This window comes from Cornus florida, unplaced genomic scaffold (assembly GCF_030987335.1).
Source record: "Cornus florida cultivar Cherokee Brave unplaced genomic scaffold, ASM3098733v1 CherokeeBrave_3.0.0_Hap2_Chr03, whole genome shotgun sequence".
NCBI classification, from domain to species: Eukaryota; Viridiplantae; Streptophyta; class Magnoliopsida; order Cornales; family Cornaceae; genus Cornus; species Cornus florida.
Window position 1 is genome coordinate 3,478,612 of NW_026775573.1, and position 20,112 is coordinate 3,498,723.

A 20,112-nucleotide genomic window follows, 5' to 3' on the forward strand; every position below is an offset into this window, starting at 1 on the left:
TACTTTTATACATTCCTTGAAATGTTTGTTTGCTATGAAAACAAATCACTTTCACAAATTAATAATGAGTGCGCTAGGGGGACAAAGGCAATTTTGTCTTAAAATAGTTATTTTTTTAATTTTCATAAAAGTAGGAGATATCATGAATGAACATCAATGATAGAAATTATCACAATAAAAAGTGCGGATTGCGGAAGGGCGTGACTGCCCCTAGGGGCACTTACTCATTAATAAAATTATATGGAATATATGAAAGTAATAGACTACTTCATTGTGTGTTCACTCTATTCACAACCAAAAATGAGTTAAAAGATAGTTCTGAAATCTGAATACTAAAAACCAGGTGGTGCAAACAAGTGTAAAGGGGTCTTAAGCATGCAATGACACCATTAATTAAACGGAAACCACACAAACGACAATTTAGGGTTAACAAACCCTTAACGAAGAAAATGGTATATTCGTCTTTTCACAAAAAGAAGGTTATAATGCCAATTCCCAACAACTTTGGATTTCCAGCTGTGTCCAAAAAGACAAAACACTACTGCTACTAACCCTAGTTAAACTCTAGTTAACCGCAAACCCTACTCTCTTTACCCCTCCCAAACAAATTAAAACCCCTCCCAATTCCATTTCCATTCATCTCTCTCTCTCTCTCTCTCTCTTCCTTTTCTCTCTCTCTCTAGTTTCAGACTTTCAGTGCTGGCCCTGTTCTAACATTCACCATGGGTGCAGTACACCTCTGTCTTTTCCTCACTCTCTCTCTCATTGCCATTTCCACCAAAGCTCACAACATCACAGACATTCTCTCTCCTTTTCCAGACTACAGTCTCTTCAACAGCTACCTCACTCAAACGAGGCTCGCCGACGACATCAACACCCGCCAGACCATCACTATCCTCGCTCTGAATAACAGCGAAATGTCAGCACTCGCAGCCAAGCACCCCCTCTCCGTCATCAAGAAAGCCCTCGCCCTCCACGTCCTCCTCGACTACTACGACGGCCAGAAGCTCCACCAGATCTCCAAAGGTACCACCCTCTCCACCACATTGTTCCAAACTACCGGAAATGCCCCTGGAAACCTAGGGTTGGTCAACATCACCGACCTCAAAGGTGGCAAGGTCGGCTTCGGTTCGGCCGCTCCCGGTTCGGCTCTCGACTCCACTTACACCAAATCGGTGAAGCAAGTGCCGTACAATATCTCGGTGATCGAGATCAGCAAGCCGATCGTCGCGCCGGGAATTTTGACGGCGGATGCGCCGTCGGCTTCCGACGTGAACATCACGGCGTTGTTGGAGAAGGCTGGGTGTAAGACGTTCGCGTCGTTGATTATATCGACTGGTGTGATCAAGGTGTATCAGACGGCTTTGGATAAAGGTCTGACAGTGTTTGCGCCGAACGATGAGGCGTTCAAGGCTCCGGGAATGCCAGATCTGACCAAGCTCACGAACGCTGAGGTGATCTCGCTCCTACAGTATCATGCATTGGCGACTTACACGCCGATTGGAACGTTGAAGGCGACGAAGGATCCGATTACTACGCTGGCGACTAACGGAGCCGGGAAGTTCGATTTGTCTGTTTCCACCGCCGGTGATTCCGTCACTCTCGACACCGGAGTTGACTCGTCCCGAGTCGCCGCCACCGTGATTGACACGACGCCGCTATGCATTTTCACCGTCGATAGTGTTCTTCTCCCAACCGAGTTGTTCGGGGAATCGCCATCTCCGGCACCGGCACCGACGCCAGAGCCTGTGACATCGCCTGCGCCGGCTCTGGCCACTACTTCTCCGAGCCCTGCACATGCGAATGCTCCGTCCCCTGTGTTTTCTCCTCCAGCGCCGCCGATGTCGACGCCGGAAAGAGCTCCGGCTGAGGGACCAGCAGCTGAGTCGGAGAACAGCACTTCGGATATTGCAGCCGGCGACGTAAAAGCTCCGGCATTGTTGAAAACCGTAGTCACAGTGTCTGCGTCAGTTATTGTTGCAGTTTTATTGTCCTAGATCGTAATTTTAATCAGGTTTGTTAATTTGTTAAGTAGTACATCCTACTTTTTTCTTCTTCGTTTTTTCTTTTTTCTTTTTTTCTCTTTTTTCGAGTTATCGTTGTGTTTCTATCGATGACTGGCTTAGTAGGTTTTAATTTTCATTTTTTCATTTTATTAATATTTTGTTATTATAGGGTTTAATTAATTAGCTGCGTACTTTAAGAGTGGGGTTATTGAGTGTTTCGCGTTCTATTATATTTAATCTAGTGATTTGTTGGGCTTGATGATGGTGAATTGGTGATAGAATCCTGAGTTGGTTGTGTTGCACGTGAGGGTGAGGGAGTGTTTGGGTGGTCCTTTTAATGGTCTTTTTTGTGTTAGTTATCATTAAATCGAGAAATACGATATCATATTTAATGGTGTTATAAATTGTTGTATTCTCAAAGAAATAATTGTTGTTATTTGAATTTTTATGTCTTTATTACATAAGTGTTACTCCAATAGTGTTTGTTTTTAGGACAAAGAGGGTACATTATTATTTTTGAGACGGAGAGACTACATTCTTAATATAAATGAAACTAAATTTGAACTTGAACTTTTACTCATTAATCATCGGCAATTGTAGAATTATTCACACACGATTATTATCATGATAGATAGATCAATTTTTGTGAAAAACTCGAAAATCAAGCCGAATTTCAAGTCCCTGTGTTTAATTAGCTAAATTAGATATGTTCGGAGGTCTTAACTAGTTGAATCATGAGTTATTTCACCTTGGCGAACTTTATTGTCTAGTTGAGAAGATTGAAAATATTGTTCAGTGTTTAATAAATGAGCTTTAAATCTTACTTATACACGCATTATGGATAATTATGTTTAAACTTATTTTTTAAACCATGTTACGTAGTTGAAAGAATTTTTATTCCTCTGATACAATTAAAGATATTAACACCGGGTTTCATCCATTCCATTAAATAGTTAAAAATTCCCCAATTAAAATTGTGCTTAGTCCGTGTAAAACATAATTTTTTCATTTTAGTGTGCATATGATATAATCAGAAAAGAGTGTAATATTGGGTCTTCAGACGCCATTTATTAATCTCAATATTTAAAATAAAATAAGAAGAAAAAAATAATAATAAGTACGTGAAAAAGCATATGGGGGGAATTCTTTTGGTTATAAATTGGTGGAGCCACCGATTTGACAGTCCAGATTATGGCAGTAAACTAAAATTGTCTGGTGGATGGGGGAGTGGGAGCCAATTCTGTCTCCATGTTAATTCTAGAACCTTCCAATTGTGCTCTGAATAGAGAATAGCCTTCTTGTGTTCTGTTTGGTTTTGAAAAGAAGAGGAAAAGGAAGAAGAATATAGCCTTTCTTTTTCTTTTCTTTTTTTATGTTTTTTTCAATTCTTTCATGTTATGGCCAAAAAAAACACAAATTTCCTTTTTCCCTGACAAACACAGGCCCAAGTCCCAACACACCTTACAAAGGCTTCTAAAACGAGCATTTGACCAATTTAGCAATTGCATGAGCTACCCGTGGCAAATATGAACCATTGAACAATGGCTCTCAGGGACGGCCCCATGTGCAAGTGAGGGGGCCCCTGATTTTTTTTTACTAATACACCATGTTTTTTTAAAAAAAAAATTATACCCATAAAATATTACTAATGTTCCCTAAAATTATTATAAATTTTCAGTCTTGCCCTTCTTGCCTAAAGGTCTGGATCCGCCCGGACGGCACAATACGCGTTATTGGTTGCTCCAGAAAGTGTTAATCTCTTGATATTCTTATTATTTTAGTGTATATATATTTGTCTATGTAAAGTATAGAAGTTTAAATTTAAAAAATATATATACAAAAAAAAAGAAAAAAGGATTAAGAACTTATGCTTTTAGGCTCTGTTTGTTCTGATATAAAATATTCTATATTTATTTTTATTTTTAAGTGTTTGGCAAAGGTTTAGATCGAAGTTGAGGTCGAGTTCATCGAATGGGATGTGTAAAATAATTTGTAAAAATTGAAGAATAAATTATTTTTGTTCTTCTTAAATATTTTACAATGACCAAACATCAGAAAACATATAAAATATTTTTCGACGCTCAAACAAACGAAGCCTTAATCCCCTTTCTTGACTAATACCACTTGTCAATTTTGCCCCTTGGAACTGACCCAAGGAGGAATGCACGCACATCCATTTTGCTTTGCTTGGAACTCGAAACAGTTTTGAAAAGTTGAAGGTTATACAGCAATCACCATTCAAACCAAAGTTCCATGTAGTGTTGCTTAAGTTCCTTTCCGGCATCATAGGAACCGGTTAAAATGTGGATGATTCATGAACTCTTTTTATTAAGAGTAATGCTACAATTGATGATTTTATTTTGCGATTACAATTACTCATGCCCACTCTTAATCAGTATCATATAAAGATGAAATTTCTCTTGTCAAAAGTATTTAAATCAATGATGGGATACAGTAATCAATAACAATATCGATTTAATCTTTTTATATTTTTTTCTTTATTAATCATTAGATTAAGATAGAACTGAAACATCATATAACAAGAATTGTATTTCTTTTGTGTGAATGAATCCTAGGCCAACAATTGTGTAGATATATGAAACTGGAAGCAATTACTAATGCTATTTAAGCCACTCTATATATTGCAATGACTAACGTTCTTTAAGCCCAACACTTCGACTGGTGTTGGGCCGAAAGCATCCGCATTCCTAACACTTCGGTTAACGTGTTCATAAGTGCAATTTGAGCGGTCAAATCGAGTCCAATATAATTTTTCCCAAACTTGGATAGTTATATTTATAATTAAAATTGGACTTAATTAAAAAATAATAACTTAAACTTAATTAAGTTTGGACTTAAATTGAGGTATCATCAATCCTGAATCCAAATTTTAACATTATTTGTATACCTATATCATTTTAAATATAATATTATTTAAATAATAATCACTTTTTCTTTTTAACTCCATTTCTTTAAATCTTAATTTGAGCGGTCAAATCGAGTCCAATATAATTTTTCCCAAACTTGGATAGTTATATTTATAATTAAAATTGGACTTAATTAAAAAATAATAACTTAAACTTAATTAAGTTTGGACTTAAATTGAGGTATCATCAATCCTGAATCCAAATTTTAACATTATTTGTATACCTATATCATTTTAAATATAATATTATTTAAATAATAATCACTTTTTCTTTTTAACTCCATTTCTTTAAATCTTATTTTATTGGATGTTAACACTTCGGAGAATTAATTTCAGGAAAATTTGTTTGCAAATTTGAGCGAACTTAATATTATATTAAAGTTTAAGTGAGACCGGCTATACGAGTAATTAAAATTAATTTAATTTTTTAATATAAAATTTTAACTCAAATTTAAAAATTTTAAAACAAATTAAGGTCGAATCGAATCGAGTAATTAAGGTTGAGGTCAACTTAAGTTTTGATTATGGTGGAATATTTTACATATCGGGTTAAGCCTTAGTTGAACCAAAATAGGAAGGTGAAAAGTAATAACAATGTCACGAAGTGACGTCGTATGAAGCAACGTAATCCGATATATCAACGAACCCAAAGAAAGAGGAACTTGAAGCGACGACAATGGCAAGCGAGGTTCGTGTTCGTCACACCAGTACCAGCAGCAACACCAATCCAGACAAACGACCTCGTTCCATCTTCGACGTCCCCTCCGAATTCTTCGATTCGTGCCGTCTCTCTCAATCTCCAGCTTCCTCTTCTGAGTCACTCGAAACACCTCCAAATTCTACTGCCAAAACCCTAGAAAACGATGAAGCAGAGACCGAAGAGCGAAGCTCAAAGAATGATCTTTGTAAATGGTCCTGCAATAACTGCAAGGCCGAGTTCGAATCGCTCCAAGACCAACGTTCTCATTTCAAGTCTGACATCCATCGATTAAACGTAAAAAAATCCCCTCTCTCTCTCTACTCATACTTTTAATGATTAATATTTGATAAGTCATTGGTGAATTTAGATTTTTTTTTTAATTTTTTTTTTTAACTCCACTGCAAATCATTACTTAATTGCTGAAAATTAGTCAATATTCGGAACCGCTATAATATGCCATTTTATTTTGTTTTATTTTAATGAAAGGTGATATCTATTGTTATAAGATAAGTGTTTGATGAATTTAGATTTTTTTTTTTTACTCCTTCACTGCAAATCATTACTTAATTTGCTGAAAATTAATAAATATTCGAAACTACCATAATACGCCATTGTATTTTTTAAATAAAAGGTGATATCTTATGCCTTTGTATTTTTTAATAAAAGGTGATATCTTTTGCTACTTATTGAGGATTTAGGTTAGTGTTTGACTAATTTTCTGAAATTGATCTGTTTTGAGATGAAAATTTGGGTTTTTGGAGTTATTAAGTTAAATATGATATTCGATGTGGATTTGAAATTGTTAGTATTGGATAAAAACACGAGTTATCTTGAAATAGTATGAACATATTTGCATCCAATATGAAGTTAAATATGATATTCCATGTGGATGTCGAATTGTTAGGATTGGATTAAAACAGATGAGCTACCTTGAAATAGTATGAACATGTTTGCATTCAACGGAAAACTGCACTGGAGTGTTCCCGGTTATTGTTGACTTTTTGGCATAGCAAAGCAAGTAGGAAACAGGGTGGCTTTACTAGCTTGGATTCAGCTCATGTTGTGTGAATTGTTTAATAATTTTGGCATGCTAATGTGATTCATTATAATGGCTGTGTTGGACGAAGCAAACTGTTGCACTCTGTTTTTTATCTCACGGTCAGTACTTTTTGGTAATATTCAATCTGGAAAGGGTATTGGATATGAGCTTGGGTTCTGTTTTTGTATCATGCACATTTAAATCAGTATGCCTTGATAAAGTAAAAGCTTGAGCTTCAAGAGTAAAATGCAGATTCAAATCAGGGGGTATTTTCCTAATGTTGAAAGCTAGGTCTGTGTATTGTTCGCCTCTAACAACACCCCTTTTAGTTTATAATCTGTGTGAAGGTTTTGGAAAACACCAAATTATCGATGCAATTGCAGCACAATGAATTTGGTTGGGAGTATATTGGCTGCATTTGTTTCCTGCAGCTTCATCTTATGTAAATTCTCCATTTTTGCTATGTTCCCTTGTCATATTGCGTCCAGTTGACATTGGAAATTGTTGAAAGCATTGTATTCTTATTCCACTTACAGTGCATTACTTGTCACCGTGTGATCTCAGATAAAGCTAAGTATTGCTGGAAAGGAAACTGTGAAGGAGGAGGATTTTGATGATTCAACCTGTGATTCTTTTTTCAAAGACTATGACGTATCGAGTATATCAGGATCAGAAGATGAAGATGACAAGGAATCCTCCCTCCGCAATGATGTACATAGGAGATTGATTGAAAGTGGTAAAAATAAAATATTTGTGTATCTGCAGACAGGGGAGAGGGTTTCAGTTTTGAAAAGTTTGCTTTTGGATGAATCCGAGAATATTTCATTTGAGAAGGATAAAAGTGTTGCAATGGACAATGGCGGGTGCATTCCTTACTTGACGGAGAGGGAAATGATTGAAAAATTGAAGTATTTGATCCATGAGCCTAGAAATAATACCCATTTAAGAGTTGTGTTGCTTGTAAGTGGTGGGCACTTTGCTGGATGTGTCTTTGATGGTAATTCTGTTGTTGCTCGTAAAACATTCCACAGGTCAGTGTTTATCTTTCATCTTCCTTTTGACATCTTACTGTATAATCAATAATGTGCCTTATATTCATGGTATACCGGTTTTCGGTGAACTAAATACTTCGTCTGTCTTTTTTAGTTGTTACGCATGGGTATGATGCTATTGTATTGCCGTTAGCCATATGAGTTGGCATATAATGCTATTGTATTGTCATGAATGTCTATTATTTATATATTATGGAATGACAAAAAAATCCAAAATTTTGGAAATAAAAGCTTTCTTGAGTTTTGTTCTCTTTCCTTCGCATTGATTATATTTTAAATCAATAATTTGTCCTTTCAGAGAATTATTGGACATTGCGTAGTTAAAATATGGCTGTCCTTGGTTTGTTGAAGCCCTTACTGGGATCACAAGCCTGCATTCGATCATCTTTTGATTTATTGTTTGTATTATTATTTTCATTTAGTGTGCAGTTTGCTTTAACTTGTGATGGAATTCTACTGATGTATGTATGGTTGTTTTATTGCATATCATTATTCACTATTTTGGAAGGAAGAAAGCATGAGGGAATTTTGTTTGAAATGTCGTCATTTTTCTTTTCTGTGTAGATACGTTGTAAGGGCCAAGGCTGGCAAAAAACAGTCATCAAAAGATGCAAGTGGCAAGACTGCACATTCTGCTGGAGCGTCACTTCGTCGATATAATGAACTTGCACTGAAAAAGGTATTGAATGGTAGAATGTTGACATGAAAGAGTAAATGTGGTGTGCACATGCACCATATTTTAGTTTATCTAACAGAGTTTTTCCTGCATTTATCTGTACACCTACTGACTAGAATGCACATGTTATACCATCTCTAACACTTATTCATTTCACACTTAATGACACAAACGATATATAATAAAAGATCACAATTTTTGTTCTTGCTTGAGTGTGTCTTTTTTTTTTTTCCTTGGCTATTTTAACTTCTTCATGCTTTCAAATGTCAAAGTTCTTTCCTACTGCCTTAGCCAGAGGTCATCTTCTTCTTCTTCTTCTTTTTCTTTATTTTTTATTTTTTAATGATGCTTTCAAATGTCAAAGTTCTTTCCTACTGCCTTAGCCAGAGGTCAATGTTCAAGTTTGGTAGATTTGTTCCTTCTGATTCACTGTCTTAATCTAGAATTGTTGACTTATCTTCATCTCATCAATTACTAGGAAATTCAAGAATTATTCGTTGCTTGGAAGCCTTATTTTGATGCTTCCTCTTGTATTTACATTTATGCTCCTTCAAACAATCGGCAACTGCTTTTTGATGGAGAAAAACCATATTTTAGTTGTCAGCATCGAGTTGTTCGTAATGTTCCATTAGCTGTCCGAAGACCTACCTTAAAGGAAGCACGGCGAATATATAATTTGTTGACACAAGTTTCCTATGAGGTAGATGAGGAAACTGAACCTCTCATCAAAGTGGATTCACTTTTAGGTGCAAGCATTATGAGCGATGGCTTCCAAGTGTCCGGCAAAGAGAAAGCTGGGGATAATCTGGAATGTAGGGAAACTTCTGAAGCTTCTTTAGGTGTCAAAAAAATTGCTGATTTGTCCATATCAAGTGAGAGTGAGAGTGAAGTAATTGGCACATTAACGCCTTTGCATGAGGCAGCAAAGTCTGGCAATGCCCAAAAAGTATTGGAATTCCTAGAACAGGGTTTGGATCCTTGCATTACAGATGAAAGGGGGCGGACTCCATATATGCTTGCAACCGAGAAGGAAGTCAGGAACACTTTTAGGCGGTTCATGGCCTCAAACCTTGACAAATGGGATTGGCAAGTTGCTAAAGTGCCCAGTGCATTGACGAAAGAATTGGAAGAATCTCAGGCTTCCAAGCAGGTGAATCTGAAATTCTTTACTGATTGATTTACAGCTTTATACCCCTATAATTTCAGCATCTCTAATTTGAAGAACTGAGCTTGTTTGATTCAAATGATCTTTTTATTTACTTCCTTTGACATCTAAACTGAGTAGGGATTATCTTGGCTCTTGAATTGGTTCTCATGAAGTATATTTCATCACCTATTATTTGTCTCTGCTTATATGCACAGAAAATTTATGATACTTTACATGCCAAAGCAGTGGGATCTAAAACAGGATTTTAGCAAACGTCTTTAAAGTGGATTACTAATATCCCAAAATTATTGAAAAAATATGGGTTTGTGACCATTGATTTAAATTTATACCTTCGCATTTTCCATTTCAAATTATCATTATATCTTCAGTGAATATAAATTAAATTTCCATCGGGGAGACAAAGCAGAGTTATATTTCCTGCATTTGTTTGGCCAATGATTTGACTGCTTTCTAACAGTTTAGGAAGCTTTAAATGATCAACTTTTAAATTTTTTTAAGAAAGTGATTCATTAGAAATATCAAGTTTCTGTATGAGAATATAGAGAAAGTTACATTCATTGCATATCCATAATGAATAATGTGGTGGGCGCATTTTTAAAATACAGAGAGAATGCTGGTTATTTTTTCAATTTAAGGCAAAGAGAAAACCACTCAAGGTGGGTTTACTACGATGGGGAATTTTGTGATTTATGGCATTGTTCATGTGATTTTAGTGCCAACTTTTGTGTTTTAATATTGATATTCCGTTTCTTTTTTCCAATATTTGACACAACTTTTATCCGGTTTCTCAGGCCGAGAAAGATGCCAAGAGGAAAGCAAGAGCAAAAGAATTGAAGAAATTACGCAAAGCAAAAGAAAAGAAGGCTCAGGTGCACATTCTTCTATTCCAGTGCTGATGTTTGCTTGGATATTAATGAAAATTTTGTTGGTCCAAAGCTTTTGTGGTTTTAAAATTATAAATTTCTGCAATTAATTTTTTTGAAAGGGCATTTAGGATATCCTTGGAATGAAGTGATTCCATTTAATTCCTGTTGTAGTCAATGCAAAATTTGTTGTTTTGGAAGAACATGTCATTACCCAGAAGATGAAGACAGGTTACACGGAAAATGATTATGAAATTTATGAATACTTGTATGACTCAAAATGGACTTCGATAAATGCTATAAATTTTTTATAGGCTTCTGGAAGAAATTTGTACTGACCACTTTCGGTGCTGGAAGTGGACAACGAACAATATTTGCAAATTTGTATATATATATTCTTTGTTCATATATTATATACAAATTTTCTGTCTTCCACAATTTATATTTAGATTATTTCATCAGAAGGTCCTGTTTATATAACATTCCTTTTTTAAGAAAAATTCTTTTTTATCTTTTCTGTTTCCATAATCTGATTTTGTTTTCAACAACATTTAATATCAATCTGCAGACTGAGGCTGCTCTATCCCAGACTGCTCCAAAAGCCTCAGAGAAACAGGTGGCCACTATCTCAGGCATTAAAGGACAGTCTCAATCTCGTACTGGAGCACACATATCTAAAGAGGTTTGATTGAATTTTTTGGTCAATTGTGTCTTCACATGAAATGCACCAAAAAGTACATTGGTTTAAACCTTTAGATCTCTAAGTTCTCTTCTTTTATGTTCCATTTTACTTTGTTTCGAGTTATTATAGTTTCAACCTGCAGCACACCATGCAGGCGTGCTCGTACTCATCTGATCACTTCTATGGAATTTTTTCCAAAACCATCAGCCCCTTTGTACTATCCAGTCAGAAGTATTCAAACAACAAGAACTGAAGTGTTCTTTTCTTTTAATCAGGAGGAACTGAAAATGGCACAAGCTGCGGAGAGGGAAAAGAGAGCTGCTGCTGCCGAGAGAAGGATTGCAGCCCTCAATGCTCAATGGTCTGGCACGAACGTCGCACCAAGCAGTTCACAGCCCAAGGGGGTGGTAACAACTGATATTAATTGTTCATGTTGTAATGCGTCATTGGTCGGTAAAGTTCCTTTTCACAGGTATAATTACAAATACTGCAGCACCTCATGCATGCATGTCCACAGAGAGATGCTTGAGGACGGATAAAATACCAGTTTTAAATTATTTATTTACAGTGTACTTTCGTTTTTACCAGTTGCAGTTCCTTGTTCCCAAATTTTTGTTCTTAATACCTCACTGTTTTCTATATGGTTAAATAAATCTTGAACACTTTTTTTCTATACATTGGTGGACCAAAAATTTGTGTGACTATTACAACCATGTCCAACCCATGCAAATTTTTTCAGTTATGCTCAAGTTGACAAAAAAGTTTTGAGGCTGGTTTAAAAAATTAGGTACTAATATTTAAATGACAATAGTAATAATAATATAGATTGGATTTGAATTGGGGTTGGATTTCCTGACATCTGTCCCAGACAACACAAGTTTAGATCAGGTCGAACCCAATCTGAAAAACAAAAAGTTGAGGAAATTTAGTTGCAATTATGAGATCATATTTGAATGTTCTTCATCCATTCGCCCGGTGATCTCCCTAACGTTGCTATATTAATCTCGGATGTCCATAATGATTCATTTTGAATTCAGCAATCGAAGGTGGAAAACATGCTCAATGATGAATGATGTGCTTATGTATGTTTTGCCTTTTTTATTATGGTTGGTGAAACTGGAAATTGTAAGAGGAACAAACACTTTTAGAAATTATTACAAGTAACTTGTATTCCATTCCAGAAACAAACACTTTTTTGAAATTGAAAAGATCATAAAAGCATTCCCTGAGGACGTCGAATGTCAGGTTCATGAATAAACGCCAACATGAGCTTGCAAACGGCCAGTTTTCATATATTGCAAAACCGATTACGAACGCTCTCAAAATGATGGTATGTTTACCATCTAAATTGAAATTGCTTCCTTTAAACAAGGATTAAAAGAAAATAAGCAGACTTCTTTACATTTCTGTGGCCATATATTTCCCAGATCCTTCATTGGATAACAAACCAACAGTATCTACAAGTCATACATGTACAATACAAATATGATGTCCCCAGATGTCTTAACCCAATATAGTCTTTGCAATCTGTATGTCCTCTGTATTAAAAATTCAGAGTTATCCCAGTTGTGGCTCTTCTTTGTCATGTAGCTTTTTTATTTTCTTATTGGCATAAATCCCAATAACTATTGTAGCAGTGACGCTGGCGCAAAACCCAGTAATATCAAATGCTTTCTGCAGTGTGGAAATGGATTTATGACCTCGTGTAGCATCAGCCATAGTCTGTATTAAAATTCCACTGGATAACATAAAATGACCAAAGTTAGATAGGTGGTGCAACTCAGGTAAGCCGTAAGCGATGATTCGAGTGACTGGGTGAATTACAACAGCATTTAAAGCAAAACTGCCCAATATTGAATGGCAACAGAATTTTGAAGAATTTCCTGGATAGTAAAGACCTTGGCAGAAAAAGAACATTTGGTAAAAAGAAATGAACAATATTTTACTCAAAAGTCCACAAAGGTGTGAGATCTGTAAGATATTGCTACCAGAAGAGAAGAATAAGAAAATGACACACATCACAGTCAATAACGGAAACAAAGAAGCCTTAAAAGATTGAGTTATTTGCCATCTCTGAACTGACATTTGGACCTTCATGTATAAAAACTTAACAGCTGAGCATCTTTTCCAGTTTCTGACTTATGATGGTTTTACTAACGTAATATAGAAGCTGTTTAAAGATGAGAGAAAGTTGGCGAACACACTGATCATTTGCAAGAAAAACCAATGGCTGCCCAAGTCATGAGCAACAACTTGGACCAAGTTACGGGCACAGCAAAAAAAAAAATAATAATAATAATAATAATAAAAAAGCCCAAAGGAAATCAAGTTAAAATTGCGTGGAGAGACAGTGTAATTTGTGATTGAAGAGGTTGCGACCCCAACTTCAGAGGGAGAAAATATAAGTATCTCATATCCAAATCCAAAATACAGTGAAAATGTCTTGCTGAGTTAATGAAAATTTGTATTTTAAAATGCGACCGAAACAATAGTTATGGATCCAGAAGAGAAAGTGTTAAAACCTAACTGCGAGTGACAATGTACACACAAACTTTAGTGCCAAGTTCATGAAGAGAGCAAAAGGGAATGATGTTCTGGAGTGAATCCATACAACAAATTCTACTCATCATTAGAGCAGGCATTATTTCATTGGTTTGCCCAATATGAAGGAGCAGCGTCATTGGTTGGCCAAAAACTCAAAACACAAGAATTAAAGCAAGTTATATAAAGGACATTGCAGGTAAAACACAAGAATTAAAGACACCATGGCCTAAGTTTTTATTTGGAGTTTTAGCTTGTGAGAGTAGCAAGCAGGCATTTGAAACCCAAAACACCATCTTAAAATTTGTGTTAGGTGTTTCCAGTTGGCAAGAGTAGTTCTATAAAAAAAATAAATAGGGCTAAAATCATAAAACCCCCCCATTGTTAACAAAAACTATCAAATAACCCCCTCTACTAAAGAAACTATCATATTACCCCTTGATATTTTTAAAAGTCTATCATATCACCCCCTCCCCGTTAGTTTACCGTCTAAAATAACGGGATCTTATCACGTGCAGCACTTCCTAATTTTAACTGACCAAAATACCCTTGTAATGACGTAATGACTAAACTACCCTTTTCCCACACCACAAGTGTTGCACGTGGCCTCCTACGCTATTGGTTTTGATTCCTTTTGTGGCAACACTGATTAGGGCTAAAGAGATGACTGGGGTAATCTTTGTATACCCAACCTAGGTTGATCAGTCACTCCATCCATGGATTCATAGTCTCAATTCCATCTAACGCCAATGACTGATAAGCTTTATTCTTAGCCTCTTTACAAATTGAAGATTCATGGATTCTGATGACCATGAAGTCCATTGACTCCGGTGACCAACCACTGTGATTATCTCATCGGCGACTATAGAAGCTCCATGGATACCAGTGACTATCAGATTTGACATGTGTTTGAGGATGAATGGATTATGATGGTAACCCGATTTCGGCAAAGGTGAAGGCACAGTGCTGCGACGAGGCGAACAGTGCTGGGTCTTGGGTTCTTTGACTGGTTTCCGCGATCGGTTTGTAGGATTTGTGGGTATTCGGTTTAGGTTTAGGCAGGCTGTGGGTGGGGGTGGGGGTGGTGGTGGTGGTGGTGGTGGTGGTGGTGGTTTATTCTCTAAAATACACAATTATAGTGGTGTTGGCGCCACCGATTGTGGTAGTCGTGCCCTCAATTTTGCAGGTGTGGTTTTGATGAGGAGGTGGTGGTTCATCGCCAAAATACAGTGGTGGCGGTGATGAAAATAGGGTAGGATGGTGGCAGCTGCGTAGGCAGTGCTTTGCGTCGGTGTTGGTGCCGGCAACGCTGGTGGTATCATGCGGCGGTGACCTTGTGGTGCTTTGCGCCGGCGGTCCTTGTGGTGCTCTTCACCGGTGGGATTATGGGCAGCAATGGAGTTCCTATATACAGAGAGAAGAGATATATATATATATATATATATATAAATCTTGGACGAAGGGTTTTGAAAAAAATATATTTAATTTGATAAAATGATAATATACTATCAAGGGCATTATTTTCATTTTGCAACAACTTAACGGTTCCGTCACGGAAAGGGGGCAACGTGATAGTTTTCGTTTTGCATGATAGTTCAAAATCTTAAGCAGCAAAGAATTTAGTGTACTATTAATATGTTATATCATAACCTCAAATACAGCAAGCATACTGGGGATTGACTTGATCAAGGGAGAGTACTAATTCATCAATATGGGCCCATTTTAGTCTGTTAGCGGTCAAAAGAAAATGTGCTCATAAAATGAACATAGATAAAATAAAGTTTCTAAAACAAGATTAGGTTAACCCCAATAGAGCAGCTATGTTGGCTAAAGTCTCTTGGTGACAATCAAGATTTCTCGAGTTCGATTGCTTATGGACTTATCTGTTACATGTGGCTTCAGGTAGTTGCATGCATCCAAAGGTTGGCTTTGCTTTATGTGGGATATAGATTTGACCAGGTTGCTTCTGTTAGTGATTTTTTAGTGATTTACCAAGGATATTAAATCAGCAAAATTATTTGTTTATTCCACATTTGTACCAAAACTATAATAATTCTTTGTAGATTCTGCAAGTGTACTACGTCTAGTTCAAAAACTTCAAATGTGTAGCACTATGCTATATGTAAGACTCCTGAATTTGCAAGTTGTGACATTAAGTCAACTCAACTCATCAAAGCTTTCATCATAACTAGTTTGGCTGGCATATGATTTCCTCTGATCATTTTGCTACATGCTGCATTTTCAGGAGAAAAGTCGAATATAACTTGCACGAACTACCAATTTAGAAATGCAAAGATTCAGCAAATTTGTTAAATTGTCAAAGGAATGGTCATTGATAAGAGTTGATCAACATGCGCATAGGTCAACCCACCCCCACGCAATCACTAAAAAGTAATAGCATACTCAGAACTAACACCATTTTCCAAAATATGTCAGTAAATGACATGTCTATGTTGCCCTAAATTAGCCATGAACTAAAATTGAGTACCGTCATGGATGCTTTATGGCTTTATGCAACAAGCACTACAGTTGCCCATAGTAAAATAAAAAATAAAAAATCTATATAATGAAAGACAATGGTTTCTATTGCAGTGACATGTATGACCTTGCATGTTAATGTATTTAGTAATGTACTAGAAGTCCACAAAAATGACAAATGTATGGGAGAAGAAGTCCAACCTGTAGATTGCAAGAAATATTTCAGGCACCATTCCCAACAACGACCCCAATAAGTAAGGGCAATACTTCACATCTGTGGCCACTGCTACATAGTTAAATAGAACATATGGAAATGGGGAAAGTCTAATCAAGGTGACGGCTTTAAACTGATGAAACCAATTTCCATCTCCAGCTAGTCTTACAATGGAAGCCTGCTTTGGATGCTTATCCAACCATCTCTGAGTAAAAAAAGAAAATCAATTAGAACATGAGATAATTTTATAATGAAGAGAGAGAGAAGAAATTTAGAACACTAGATACTTACCTGGATTCTATTGTTAAACAGAGAGCCAACGAAATAAGGTATTGACACTCCCGCAGCCACCCCAGCTATGATTAGTAGGAACCCGTTCACATATCCAAAAGTCATTCCAGCCACCCACATAGAAGGCGTTGTTGGCAAAAATAAAGCAGGTAATAATGCCACTGTCGCAACTACGATAGCTGCCAAAGCAGGAGTGCTGAAAGTTTCCATCTCCCAATTTATAAAAGGGATAACTTCCTGTAGATGTTCAAGACAAGCATCATAGCAAGAATTGATATGAAATTATGAATAATATGCAAAGCAAGTAGCAACCAATTTCACATGCCATTTGTTGGCACAAAAACTTTCGACTAAATAAACTTTGGAGTTGTAATTGAAATGGCTTGAGACAAATTATAAATAGGGGGTCCATGCAGTGTGCGATTTTTACACATGATTGCTCTTAATTTAGCTAATTACTACTTTAAAACAAACTCAAATTTTGAAAAGAACAAAATTCCATAGATAACTAAAACCTTAAAGGTCCTTTCTCAACCTTAATGCCCCTAAAAAATTTCCTTTAGCTTAACCCACTAAAAGTGAAAGTTGACTAAAGATTCATGACCACCAGAATCCTAGACATCATCACTAGACAACAGTCCTCCATATTAAAGCTCCTTAGTATACCACTGCAGCTCCTTAGTATACCACTGCAAGAATGAAAATCATATACGAAAAAGAAAAAAAAAAAATCATAGTATTTACCAACTCTCATAAGCAAATTATAGTTTTGTTCGTTTGAAATTTCTTAGTGAATAGGCCACTAAAAAAATAAAAAAAAAAATAATAAAAATAGAGAATCAAACCAATCCTTGCTTAAAAATGGAGGGGACAAAATAAACAGACAAACAGTAACATAGAAAGGGCAGTTTGGGAACAACAGAGGAACAGAGGTTATTTTTTCTATATTGAGATAATTGACAAATATAATGTTCAAACCAATTACAGTACATGATTTTTATTGGCATGTCCATACCAATTGAATCACAAAAACTAAGGCAACTTATATACACATTTTTAACAGACAAAATATAAGAGATTCAGATCGAGAGAGAGATCTATATACAATCATCCATTCTAAAGAATGAAAGCAGATGTAAATTCAATCGTTTTATCGAAAACGTACCACCCTCATGAAGAAGGGTCCAGCCCATTTGACCGTGACTACAATCAAAACCCCAAAAGAGACACATAATGCAATCCATTTTGCCCAAAACCACCGCGATCTTCCGATTCTACGGTTTGGAGTCTCAACTTCTGGAATAACGCCATTTTCACCATTGTTTGAATCCTCCAATCTCATATAATCTCCATAACCATCTTCCACTTCAATCTTCTCTTCCAATATTACAGTCTCGTTAGCCTTCGTATTGTTAGTCATAACACAATAGTACTCCACAAAGCTTAATGTAACTCAAATCCGAGAAAGAACCCTAATAATTCCAAATCTGCAACTACTGAGAGGGAGAGCACGAAATAGATGAGAGAACGAGAGAGAACGAGAGAGAAGGGTAAAGCACGAAGTCGTTAATTCTGGAGATTGCGTGGGGGACTACGTACACGTGGAACGTACACGCAAGACGTGTAATTTTTTTCCTTCCCCTTATTTAAATTTAATTTATTTTTCATATTTTCTTATAAATATTGTCCCTTGTTTTTTTCAATATTTTTGTTCAGGATTTTGAAAACATTAGGGAAATCCCCGGGCGGGTTTAGCTGAACCCTATTATGTCCCATTAGAAAATTGTACCAATTTCACTCTTATTTTAGGACGGGTTTATAATTGGTATACAAACTCTTACTTCAACAGACAAAGTATCGATTTTGCTCCACGTACTCCATTTAATTGTGAGGGCCGAACTAATTATGTCACTTTTATTATTTAGTAAAAGAAAAATAGCTGAATATAATCAAATTGGGCAAATAAATAAACTATCCATAGTTTTAAATTACTAACGGTTGAATATTAATATAGTGTCAGACACTTGTAACAAAGTAATAAGGTTCTTAAAAATATTAAATATATTATACATATATATATATATATATATATATATATATATATATATATATATATATTAAAGGCACGTGTTATAATCAGGGCGGGTGAATTTATCACTAAATTCGCCTCCACTCCAAACACGATTCGAATTTTTAATTATTTTATTATACCCACCTCAAACCTATTTAGAGGACTACCAAATCCGTCCCATTAAAAGCGAGGCGAGTTGGGAGAAATTGACATCCCTACGTAAAGAATCAAACTCTTATAAATATTGTTCACTTGGACAAAAGTTCCCACTATTTTGTTGCTGAATTTTACCACCAAAAGGCTTTGGCCCATTTGGAGATTACACTAATAGTCTATCACATTTAAGCAATTCATTGTAATTTGTTAATGTCCCGCACCCGTCCACACACTTCGGCTTACAAGCTCACCACAGTAACCCTTGATGGAGTGCATGCCCTCAATTAGGCCTGTAAACGGATTAGATTCGAATCAGATCGATAAAATCTATATTCGATTTGGTAACATATTATCGAATTCAAATTGCTAACGGGTTATCGGATTAAATGTTTTAATTTATATACTATTTACCTCGAATTCATATATGATCAAATTCGGATTAAAATCATATCCAGTGATTTATAAGGTTAAACGTATACAGAATGGTGCATAATATAAATTATGCTACCAAATGTATATAGTGATAAATTATATATATATATATATATATATATATATATATATATATAAAATTTTAAACGGATGAGATTATTAGAGGATCGGATTACCTATAATTCATATTCGATTTATTAAGGTAATGAATTATCCAATTTTTCTTTCAATTCATATTCGGATAATTTGATTGGATTCGAATCATAATTCGATTCATTTACATGTCTATTATTGATGAGTCCCAAATTAGTTATTTAATTGAAGTCATAGTTTTTCTAATTTACCTTCAAAGTTCTAAATATTTCTTTTTATTTCTTTATACACATCAAGAAGAGTAACATATTCTACATAAATATATATATATATATATATATATATATATATATATATATATATATATATATATTATTGCTGAAATAGGTAGTTTTAAAATTAATCAGGTTTTGCTTATTAGCAGATGGGTGTAATTTATTACTTATTGTTGGGTAAATACTAAATAGAAGTAAGCCTGTCAATGGATTGGATCGATCAAATCCATATCCAATTTGTTAAGCAAAAGAATTATTAGATTCGAATCATTAACGGATTCTCGGATTGAATGTCCTAATCCATATCCTATTTAGTTTGAACTCGGATCGGATTTGAATTCGGATTAAAATCATATTTACTAACATATATAATTATAAAGAGTATGATATTATTAGTATGAATATTAAGAGATTTATTAGTATGTGAATGAGAACACCACATTATTATA

General features: G+C 35.5%; 3 protein-coding genes across 3 annotated transcripts; 2 read left to right on the forward strand and 1 right to left on the reverse strand.

The window, feature by feature from the left end:
- The first annotated feature begins 645 nt into the window (after positions 1 to 645).
- On the forward strand, positions 646 to 2,155 carry LOC132299089 (fasciclin-like arabinogalactan protein 8). Its single transcript, XM_059795542.1, has one exon. The coding sequence runs from the start codon at positions 723 to 725 to the stop codon at positions 1,995 to 1,997; it is 1,275 nt and encodes a 424-aa protein (XP_059651525.1). The 5' UTR covers positions 646 to 722; the 3' UTR covers positions 1,998 to 2,155.
- Positions 2,156 to 5,581: 3,426 nt separating this feature from the next.
- On the forward strand, positions 5,582 to 11,787 carry LOC132299090 (uncharacterized). Its single transcript, XM_059795543.1, has 7 exons — positions 5,582 to 5,926; positions 7,236 to 7,702; positions 8,288 to 8,402; positions 8,878 to 9,549; positions 10,359 to 10,436; positions 10,999 to 11,112; positions 11,388 to 11,787. Exons 1-7 carry the CDS (start codon positions 5,609 to 5,611, stop codon positions 11,649 to 11,651), a joined length of 2,028 nt encoding a protein of 675 aa, XP_059651526.1. The 5' UTR covers positions 5,582 to 5,608; the 3' UTR covers positions 11,652 to 11,787.
- A 593-nt stretch (positions 11,788 to 12,380) lies between these two features.
- LOC132299091 (uncharacterized) lies at positions 12,381 to 18,208 on the reverse strand. The gene is made up of 4 exons (XM_059795544.1): positions 17,802 to 18,208; positions 16,637 to 16,873; positions 16,333 to 16,550; positions 12,381 to 12,850 (listed from the first exon to the last, which is right to left on the reverse strand). Exons 1-4 carry the CDS (start codon positions 18,054 to 18,056, stop codon positions 12,670 to 12,672), a joined length of 891 nt encoding a protein of 296 aa, XP_059651527.1. The 5' UTR covers positions 18,057 to 18,208; the 3' UTR covers positions 12,381 to 12,669.
- Positions 18,209 to 20,112: the final 1,904 nt, after the last annotated feature.

Excerpts from the sequence above, each read along its gene's own strand:
- LOC132299091 (XM_059795544.1), bottom strand. The coding sequence starts at position 18,056 with ATGACTAACAATACGAAGGCTAACGAGACTGTAATATTGGAAGAGAAG. Across the intron at positions 16,874-17,801 it reads GACCCTTCTTCATGAGGGTG|GAAGTTATCCCTTTTATAAA; the intron begins GTACGTTTTCGA and ends GAACATCTACAG. Across the intron at positions 12,851-16,332 it reads ATATTTCTTGCAATCTACAG|TGGAATTTTAATACAGACTA; the intron begins GTTGGACTTCTT and ends TATGTTATCCAG.
- LOC132299089 (XM_059795542.1), top strand. The coding sequence starts at position 723 with ATGGGTGCAGTACACCTCTGTCTTTTCCTCACTCTCTCTCTCATTGCC.
- LOC132299090 (XM_059795543.1), top strand. The coding sequence starts at position 5,609 with ATGGCAAGCGAGGTTCGTGTTCGTCACACCAGTACCAGCAGCAACACC. Across the intron at positions 7,703-8,287 it reads GCTCGTAAAACATTCCACAG|ATACGTTGTAAGGGCCAAGG; the intron begins GTCAGTGTTTAT and ends TTTTCTGTGTAG. Across the intron at positions 8,403-8,877 it reads ATGAACTTGCACTGAAAAAG|GAAATTCAAGAATTATTCGT; the intron begins GTATTGAATGGT and ends ATCAATTACTAG.